The sequence below is a fragment of the Chrysochloris asiatica genome, unplaced genomic scaffold, assembly GCF_000296735.1.
Source record: "Chrysochloris asiatica unplaced genomic scaffold, ChrAsi1.0 scaffold00014, whole genome shotgun sequence".
NCBI lineage: Eukaryota > Metazoa > Chordata > Mammalia > Afrosoricida > Chrysochloridae > Chrysochloris > Chrysochloris asiatica.
Genome location: NW_006408532.1, coordinates 9,060,838 through 9,071,036, shown reverse-complemented (window position 1 = coordinate 9,071,036; position 10,199 = coordinate 9,060,838). Strand labels below are relative to the sequence as shown.

The 10,199-nt window shown below is 45.0% G+C and overlaps 1 protein-coding gene across 1 annotated transcript; it reads right to left on the bottom strand.

The window, feature by feature from the left end:
* Positions 1–2,225: 2,225 nt before the first annotated feature.
* On the bottom strand, positions 2,226–6,535 carry TOR1B (torsin family 1, member B (torsin B)). The gene is made up of 5 exons (XM_006834865.1): positions 6,334–6,535; positions 5,297–5,562; positions 3,685–3,860; positions 2,888–3,015; positions 2,226–2,586 (listed from the first exon to the last, which is right to left on the bottom strand). Exons 1-5 carry the CDS (start codon positions 6,533–6,535, stop codon positions 2,345–2,347), a joined length of 1,014 nt encoding a protein of 337 aa, XP_006834928.1. The 3' UTR covers positions 2,226–2,344.
* Positions 6,536–10,199: the final 3,664 nt, after the last annotated feature.

Genomic DNA, 10,199 nt, shown 5'->3' with positions numbered 1-10,199 from the left:
CTAGTTAGGGAACACAGTAGACCTGGTCCCTGACATTTTTTGAGAGGTCCATTTTTGCATCTGTGGCAGCATAGTATAGAAACCGTATCGGGCTGGGAACTAGCCCAAGGAAGTCTCATGGAACGTGACACCTTCAGTTGAGAAATGAGGGAACTGGAGAGACGGCAAAAAGGGTCAAAACTTACGAGAGTCAGCTAATCCTCAATCCCCTGAAGAGGGTCATTGATATCAATTTACAAACATAGATGCCAGGTTAAGTGTGATTCAGCTGAGATCTGATTAATGTAACTAGGATTTTACATGATTTACCAATTTCAGGCAGAAAAACCCAGCAGTTGGAGTTACTGGTTCTAAGCTGGGTCCTTGCTTGGTGTCAGAATGTCAACAGAATGTTTTCCCAGTGCCTCAATTCCTTTCAACCTGAATTTTAGCAGAATATCTTTGTTAGAAGTCTGTCTGTTTCTGATGAAAACATTCATCATTTAATTCCATTTCAACTTCCTATTTCCTTTAAGGTAAATATTGATTCTGTCTGATGTAAAGACTACCAACTGATGTGTCTAAGGTTGTGGTTAGCCTAATGACACCTGAGCTATTAAAGAGCCTTTATTCAAGTTCAACAGTGTTATCAAACAGACACACTGGGGGGTAGGGAAGCAAATCACAGAGCACATAAAATATAGGCTTTATTACTTCATAGTCAATAGGTCAATTCAAGCTCGTCTCCATCTTATGTGATGTGCAATGGTTAGGCTAGGGTCACATGTGGCCATTTCAAGTTACAAATCGGTAAAAGTCCAAAGGTGGCTAACACATTGAGTATATTGCATCATTGTAAACAGAAAACCTTGTATCCTGCCCAAACACCTGGAAGGTTATAAAAGAAATGTAACTTCACTCTGATCTAAAAATATGAATCAAAGATTTAAGTCTCGCCTTGGCATTTTTGACGACTAAGTTTGATACCGTATAAAGCATTTCCATGTTATAAAAAGTCTTCATTCTGCCACAGACTACTTGGCTGTGAATGAGTCTGCAGTCACATTGTAATAACAGAACACCAACTCATGCTGGCTGGGAACAAAGTCCCATTCCCAACCATCAGAGCCATCCAGCCATAGACACCTAGGACCAGCCACAACTTCACAATAACCTGATGTGATCTAGAAGTTTCCATATATGAGAATTCCATTATCGTTTCACTCCATTTTTCCATGAACTTTGTGAAGCACCGTGGTATTACCACACATTTAACAAAACCCATACCATTTAAGAGTATCTGAGAAAGGAATAACAATTATAGCCTTCCCGTATCTTAAAATCAGCAATGCCCCATACTTCCATTATGTAAGACTCAGAAGTAAAAAAATAAATGCATCCTTGAAAGCTCCGGCATTTCTAATGTACGGATACACCTACCTCTTTGGCACTGTAGAATCTGTATGCTGAAGCTAAATGCTTGGTCTGGTCACATGTCACTGGAGAACGAGCATGTCCCAGAGAATTCAAATTGTTCTATGGAGTAAAGTCAGACTGATCCACATACAGATCATGACAAACATTTCACTAGGGAAACTCAGGACTCAAATTCAAAGCCAACAGTCTGTTTTCTGATTTGACCCTAGTAATGGTATGGTTGGAAAATTCTAGTGGTGACTGAAGCTGAGGAGTAGATGTGTTACAAAGATGACCAGGATCAAAACCAAGTGAGAAATAGATGAAGAAATGTCACGCCTGCCACTGGTATCAGCAGCTAGAGGAACAGATGGACGAAAAGGTCACACCTGTCCTGATTTGCAGGAGTCATCACAGAGTCCCTCACCCCACAGCACTCGGGGTAAGGCCCACATTCCCCAGTCTAAGACCGTCTGCAGCTGTAGTGCCAATTCTAACTGAAAACATTTCAAGTCAGCTAATGATCTCTGTAAAGAATAGGAACTAGAGGATGTTTTCAGCAGCTGAAAACCTAATGCTGCCCAGACTGCAGTAGGGCTGTCCTTCAACCCCTTTCATCATAACAGGAGGTTGAAACCACCCTAGGGTTTCATTCCCAGCAGCCTCTAAGGCACATTTGTTAAGGTTAGAACAGGAAGTTTGGAGGGGATATTAAAAGTTCATCTTCAACTGCAATTACAGCTGGATTTCTGTCATATTGCAAAATGACAAGTGTACTCAGCAGATCAATGTCTCTTCAAAATCAACTCTTTAGAAACTTCCGGATCTTGAAAGTCCACAGGTGCAAATATGCAAACCCCTGAAGAGGTATTCAAAAGTAAGTCCGAAAGGCAAGGCCCCTAAGCTCGCGGAGTCTCCCAGTTACCTCTCATCCCATTTGGAGAGAAGCTCAGTGAAAATCTAGTCGTGCCTGTACAGTCTTGCAGCCCTTGTCTGAGTAGATTTTCTCCTCTTTGGGGTAAAATGTCATTTCATCTGCCACTCGTGTGACAACGTCTTCATCAGTGGCAGAGCCGCGGGCCTTCATTTCTGCCCGCACACACATTTTCACGTGCCTGTACTCCAGGGGCAGGAAGGGGATAAAGTAGTCGATGAGGTTTCTGTCTATCAGTCCACTGTGCCACAGGCCACCTGTAAAATGAGACACAGCTGGGTTTCTTGCCCATCACCTGGCCAAGCTCACTGCTCTGACAGGGTACATTGCTACAACCAAGGGGGACTGCAGAGGCTCCAACTTTACCCCTCCAGAGAGAGCCACTTTTTGTCAAACGTGAAACAGACACCCTTACTTTTTAACTTGACTTCAGAATAGACTGACAAAAAGCCCCTCTGTTAGCACAGCCAGAGGCAGGTGGGATTATGTGGCTTTGTGAAGCACTCTAGACAACTCTGTCGGCAGAGTGAAGGAGTTTCTCATCCTGTGTAGACTTACTATGCTTGTTATTGAAGACCCCGACAGACAATACAGGTTCCAAGTCTTTCAGCTGGATGTCTTCCCTCTTTTTCCCTGCCCTCCAAAACTCAAGCGCCGTCTTAGTTATGAGGTCCCCACCAGCATTACTGAGTTTGACAAAGAAACAGATTAAAATCACATTAAGACTTCTATATCCAAATAGTAAGGAAATATACCCATTAAAAATCACATTAAGACTTCTGTATCTAATTAGCAAAGAAATATACCCATTCTATCTATATAGAAGGTCGCTATGAGTTGGAATTGACATAATGGCATTTTAACACCAATGATCTAAAAGCAAGGAATATGAGAGAGGGTTTCAAAAATTTTGTGGAAAAATGCTATTATCCTTTCCTTCCATTTCTCCGTGAATTTTTTGAAGCCCCCAGGTATTTTACTAAGTGCCGCTAAAAGAAGAAAATAGTGTGTCCCTTAAAGAGCTTAAGAGCTGTTTCTTCAGAACATGTTGGCATGATGCTATAGGGCTTTTTATAACCCTCAGAAGTAGCATTAAGGGTTGTAAGTGCAGTTACTGAATTGTTTGTTATCGACTGCTCTTTGGTTTGTTTCTCCTGTCCACCCTTCTGTGCCATGCAGATACTATCAATCCAACAGTTAAAAAAAAAGGTGAGCAAATCATTTTTGCCAGGTTGGTATTTCTGTCCTGGTAAACAGAATGCTAATCGTTGCTAGGACCTCTTGTTAGCACAGGGAGAATAAAGAGCTTATGTGCTAAACTTCCTTCTCAGCCCAAGACACCGTCTCGTGCTAACCTGAGAAAGATGAAGATGGCCTTCCGGTAAGACACTCCATCAACCTGCTCATAGTAGTCGAGAAAGGGCTTGATTGCATCGATGATCCCAGGGTGCAATTTATCCATCTCGTCAAATATGAAAATAGAGCTTGCACATGCACTCACGTTACCCCGAATCCACTTCTGCAACTGGTCCTAGACCAACCATAAAAGAAGAAACAGAGGCAGCTCAAAGGAAGTGCCAGGGAAGGAGAGGTGCTACTCGTCATCATGCTCTGCACGATGGAAAAGCAGAACTCTACTCAAAGTCCAGTCTCAAGTTAAAAAAAACTCTTAAAAACTGCATCCTATCTTCCACTCACCAAGTAACAGCTTTCCCCAAAACTTACCTATAAAAAAATAGAAACTGGGAGAGAGATAGGTGCAAAAATATCAGGAAGTTTTTTTTTCCTAACTCAAATGGGACTCTTTCAAGTTATGACGCTATAACCTTCCTCTCACTATGGAGTTTAAAGTCCAAGCCCTCAACCCTAAAACATGAAAAGCAGTGACCGTGAAATCCCTCCAGAGGCATCCTGGTATATTTCTTACACTACTTCTAGAGATCTAGGAAGAGTCTAGAAAACAGGAAAAATATTATATTCCTTTTTGGGGCAATCTTCCCTGTCTTAATAGTGTACGTGGCAAAGATCCACTTTTACTTCCGTATTCACTTAAGTTTCTGTTTCTTATTTCAGTCTCCATCTAACAGTAGGAGTTTTAACCATTATAAGGACAAAACTTACACTCATTTAAATGAAATTAACTGTACTAAACAACTTGATGAATAAATGAGGAAACATCTCAAAAGGGGAAAAAGCTTCAAGGTTCAGTTCTTGGAGGCTTTCTTTTGAAGAAAACAATGCTAAGGAATTGAAAGATCAGAGAAACCAGGGTTTAAAAGCTATTTAACGAACCAAACCCATGGCCGTAAGTTGATTCCAAGTCATGGTGCCCTTATGTGTTACAGAGCAGAACTGGCTCCATTTTCTTGGCTGTAATCTTGTCAGAAGCAGCTTGCCATGCCTTTCTTCTGAGGAGTCACTGAATCAGTTTGAACCACCAACCTTCAGGTTAGCAGCCAACCACAAACCACTTGTGCCAGTCCGCTAGTCTACATTGCTCAATGCTGAGACTGAACCACAGGTGCAGAACATTAAATGAAGCCATGTCCAAATAACCTGTTTAAGATGGCCCTGTTTACCCCCATGTGCTCTGAAGAGAATGTTGCCTGCACTCATTCACTAATGAATGAAGTTACAGTGTGAAATGGAAGTTAGGAGATTTAGGTTCACGTTTCTGCTCTAACACAAGGATTTTAAGGAGCAAGTCATCTCACATCTCTTGGTTCCATCTTTTAGCAGAAATAACATTACCTATCCCACTGTATTATTTTGGATCAAGCGAGAAAAAAAGTTGTAGGCGAGCTTTGTAAATGGCAAAGGGCAACTTGAGGTTAAGAGTGTCCTAACCTAGTGGAACCTGAAAATATACTGCAGCACAGAGGGCAGAAGCAGAAACCTGAGTTAGTGAGAGCAGGTAGCCAGCCACTCTGAGTGGTCCACGGAAGGGAGAAGAGTGGATGCTCTTGCCTGGTACAGTTTTATCTTCTGCTCGTGAGGAAAGTGCAGAGTTGATACAAACAGGTGTACAAAGTTACTCTTCAGGCCTTTTGAGTGAAGATGTTCAGCTACAATCTGGCTGACGAAATTCTTGCCTGTACCAGCCCAGCCATGTAAAGAAAGGGTCAGTGGTTTCTTGGGATTTTTGTTGTTCCTGAAGCCAGTCAGGGCCTTGAGAATCACCTCTGTGGCCAGATGCTGCCCAAACAGCTTCTCCTCCAAGTCCAGCTTGAGGGCTGCAGGAGCCAGCCCCAGAACAGAGAGAAAAATACACGTTAAAAACCCACTAGAAAAGCAGCACTTTCCCCAATTGGCAAAAGCATGAGGCACAGATTGGTGAGTGATTCTACAGGGGTTCTGCTAAATCCCATGGCCAAGTCTGGACTGCCAACTCAGATGATGCCACTTCTATGGCCATGCATTATGTGGATGTTCTCCTTAACACTTAAGAAGTAGTCTAATAAGCAAACTAAGTGTGTTCATTCATTCAGGGGTTAACAATCTCTTGACTGAACAGCATGGCATTTCCCTAGCCACCCCTGCAGCCTAGTTAGAAAAGTAAGGGCCAAATGTGGGCTGTGGGCTTGGGGCGGGGGCGGGGAGTGTCTGCTCATTTGCAAACTAGTAAGGAAGGTTGACTTAGCGAAGAAGGGTTGGGCCGGTTACTTTCAGTTTCTTACTGTAATCTCAAAGAATCCGAAAATTTAAAAAGGCGCTTGGGCCGAGAGCCCCACGGTCTGGATAAAGTACCGCTTCCAAGGCTGGAGTCCGCGCCCTGTCAACTCTTCCCTCTCCCTTCTCCAGGCCCTGAGCGGGTCTTGCCATTGGGAACAACTCCTAGGCTGCCCATTCATTTATCCTCCCTCCCAACCCAAACCTCGATGACTGTAGTCCATAGAGCGCCCATTCGGTGTCTGGCGCCTGACATGTCCGCGGGGGCCTGCCGCTCCGCGCCCCTCGCGCCCGCCCTGGGGCCGATCTCCAAGCCAAGCGCCTTCCCACAGTACCCGAGGCGTTGAGAGGATGCTTCGCGCTGCAGCATTCCGCGAAGCGACAGAAGAAGTCCGTGTAGGATAGATAGCCCGTGAGTGCCGACGCGGCCCCGATGGCGATTGCCACGCTGATGGGCTCGAATGCCGAAACCACTTGGGTAGCCAGCAACAGATTCAACAGCATAGCGGCGCCCCCAAGCCGCTCAGCCAGCAGCATATTGCCTCGCAAACAGACCGCCACCGCAGCCACCACCGCAGCCGCCTCCGTATTGGTCACCGGGTGGTCGAGCGGTTGGGCGGACTTCCGGCCTTGCGTAATTTCCGCCCCATAGTCCCGCCCACCAGGATGGCCATATTGTTGAGGGGCGGAGACGTGTGGCTTTACGCCACTGTGTGTGGGTGATATAGAAGCGTATTGTGTGTCTTAGATTCGCTTCAACCTTATTCTCTCTTTTATAGTTTTATTTTCTAAAGAGCGTCTTTGTATCGTCGTCTCCGCCCACTTCCCCTGGAGCGATAATGAGAGTTTCTGTTTTTAGTCCAGCGAGACCGTGAGGCTGTCTGCCGACCTCCTTGACACAGTTACTGGGCGCACTGGATGCTGGCGTCTAGACTGAACACTAGGAATACGGCGGCAGCCAGGCAGACCTGCCCCGGCGTGCACCGTCAGAACCAGAGTTCATTCTTTCATTCAGCATGTCCCGTTCAAAGCCCCTTGCTCGGTACCAGGAAGACTGATAGTGAAGACAAGCTTGCCCACCTAGGATGCTGGGAGGAAAGACAGACGGAGACAGACCAACACTATTGGGAGAAGATATGGAAGGCTGGTGTCTAGATAGCGAACTAAAGGAGTTAGTCAAACCAAAGGTGAGGAATAGAGAACATGTACAGAGGACCCGCTTGGGGAACGGAAACTATATATGGTGTAGGGTGTGGAGAGATGAGGATGAGGAGCTAGGCAGAGTATGGAATGTGATAAGTGCTGTTAGGAGTTTGGCCTCTGTTTTGAGGGGTAATTCTTGTTATTATTAAGTTCCATCGAGTGGGTTCTGACCCTGTATAAAGTTTCCGAGGAGTGGCTGGTGACCTTTCTGTTAGCAGCCCAGTGTTTATCCTACATCGCCACACCAGGGGTAATGTTAAGGGCTGTCGAGAGGGTTCTGACTCACAGCAACCCTATATATATAAGGTCTCCAAGGTTTTAAATCTTCGCGGAAGCAGAAAATTTCATCTTTCTCTCACGGAGCGGCTGGCAGGCTCGAACCACAGATCTTGTGATTCGAAGCCCAGTGCTTATTGAATAGAGCCACCGCACTCAACCTGGGGTAATGTTCTTAAGGTCTGTCGAGTGGTTCTTACTCACCGAGACCCTGTATAGGGTTCCCAAGGAGCAGCTGGTGGGTTTGAACTGCCATCCCTGCAGTTAGCAGCCTAGTTAGTGCTGATCCTACAGTGCTACAGGGAGCCATAAAAACGTTTTAAGCGAGAATGATTGCGGTCAGATTAAAGATCATCCCGGCTGCTTCACGGGGATGGGCCGGGCAGACTGCAGCAAATAGTGACGTAGTTGTTGTGGTTTTCCTGGTAATCGTGGTCTTCCTTCCTGGTAATCGTGGTCCTGGTTTATCCAGCAGTCAATTCCTTAGTAGCTTTTTAACTGGCAATGGTAGACTCGGTGCAAGGATAGATACAGTGTAATGTTGTTAACTGCTTTTGAGTGGGTTTCAGAGGAGCAGACGGTCGGTTTGAACACTGACCTTGCAATTAGCAGTCCAGTGCTTATCCTACAGTACCACATGAGGACTTCTAGAATCCAGTTGTTGCTGTTAAGTGCTGTCAAGTTGGTTCCAACCAACAGCAACTCTGTTATAGGACTTCTTAGGAACTGCTGGTGGGTTTGAACCTCCAACCTTGTGGTTAGTTGTTGTTTTGTTAAATGCCATCAAGTTGGTTATGACTCACAGCAGTCCTGTATAGAGTTTCCAAGGAGTGGCTGGTGAGCTTGAACCACCGACCTTGCAATTCAAATGGCTTTGCAGTCTGTGGTGAGTAGTCCAGCGCGTATCCTACAGTGCCATATTGTTATTGTTGTTGTTAAGTGCTGTCAAGTCAGTTCTGATTCATAGTGACCCTTTATAGGGTTTCCAAGGAGCATCTAGTGAGTTTGAGCTGCCAACCCAGTGCTTTATCCCACAACACTGCATAGACTCTCACACTGAGCTCTCAGTCTAATGAGGGAGACAGATGATGGTATGAAGCAGAATGCTAGAGGAGGCACCTCACCTGATCTGCGGTCAGGAAAGGCTCTTCTCCACATCTCAGCTGTGACCTGAAGAATGACTAAAAATTACTGCAGCAAATGAGGAGGGAAGGTGGGCTGGTCAGGATGAATCCTGCAGGCATGGGTAGCATGTACAGTGGGCTAGTAGTGAGTGGGAACCAGCTCATAGAGAGCCCCAAGTGGCTCAGTTGGCTGAGTGTGAAATGGGATTGGGAGGAGGGGAGACTAGAGCATTGGGCAAGGACTGACCGTACTAGAGAGAACGCTTTATCCTGGGACCATATGGGAGTCAATGGTATAAAATGGTGGTGGTGGTAACAGCTTCAGCATCTGCCTAACTGCAGGGGGATGATGAGAAGCAAAATCAGCCTGAAGCTAATTCCTCCATCCTGTAACTTTTTGACAAATGCTGACACCAGCCATCCTTCCTAGGGCATTCTGTACTTCTCTGGTGGCTTTGATAATCCGAGGCAGCGGTCACCCAGAACTTACCATGTTTACTGTTAAGTGGCTTATTAAGGAAGTAATAGCGTACAACTCAAGATCAGGAAGCTGTATAGGCAGTCTCCCTTCGTCAGTGCAGGACAGCACGCTCAACCTCCCTTGGCTCTGAGGACAGCCTCCTCTTGGCTCTGCCCCTGTCACAACTGAGTGTATTACAGAATCTCTTCTGGGCACTGTTGACTCTACTGCTGAACCCCTTCTGGGCCAGTTACTGCCTCCAGTGTTACCACCCTGGGCCTTTGTTACAGCTCCTTTAGCGGGTCCTTTGCCTCCTCTTTCTCTGCTATTTCTCTCTTCTGTCTTGTCTTCCTGCTGCTTTCTGACTGAAAAACATTGGTGTGGTTGGCTGCATATATACACAACTCCTTGTCATTTCAAGGCATTATCCCTTACAGTAAAGTCACAAACTGACCAATTCTCTCTAGGTGGACCACAGACATTTCATTTGCATAGTAGGCTACAGTAACCTCATTTACATTGTCTACTGACTAATCCTAGCGAGGTGTGTTACCATTCATCACTTATCCCACTTGCTTCTGGCAATTCTTGTTCCAATCCACCTTCTTTCTCAACCTTTCTGAATTTTGTCTTTAGGTGAAAATCAGCTATTTTTAATCCTGCACTTCACATTCCTGAAGGTGGGCTATGTGCCCTCCTTGTTATTCATCTTTAGATTTCATGGACCATGACTATAATCATCCCATTTTTGATTGTTTCCTGATCATCCTTGAAAAATCTCAATCGGCCTGGTGAACTCAACTGGAGAAAAACACAGTGGTGATAACTAGTCTCATTGTAAACTGATTACCACTAGTGGGCCTTTAGCATTAGTTTCAATCATATAGCTCACTGATAATTTCAGTCTTCTGCTTTGTGAGGTGATTATATCACAAGTTATCTTAACAGCGCCTTTAGCTTCTAACATGTAATGAGCTAATGTTTTATATTACTGAAAAATAAAACCAAAGAGCACTACATCTTCTCAACATCAAATATTAGGTAGCTACTTGCATCTGTTGTCATATAATGTCATTAAAACAAAGGAGTTCCACTTCCAGTTCAGAATCTCATGAATAGATTCTATTCCTTATCATCT

Bases quoted from the DNA above. Each gene is read 5' to 3' on its own strand.
- TOR1B (XM_006834865.1), bottom strand. From the start codon at position 6,535: ATGCTGCTGGCTGAGCGGCTTGGGGGCGCCGCTATGCTGTTGAATCTG. The intron at 3,861-5,296 runs GCAAGAGCATCC...TGGTTGGTCTAG, and splicing joins AGAAGATAAAACTGTACCAG to GACCAGTTGCAGAAGTGGAT. The intron at 3,016-3,684 runs GTTAGCACGAGA...TGTCAAACTCAG, and splicing joins GCCATCTTCATCTTTCTCAG to TAATGCTGGTGGGGACCTCA.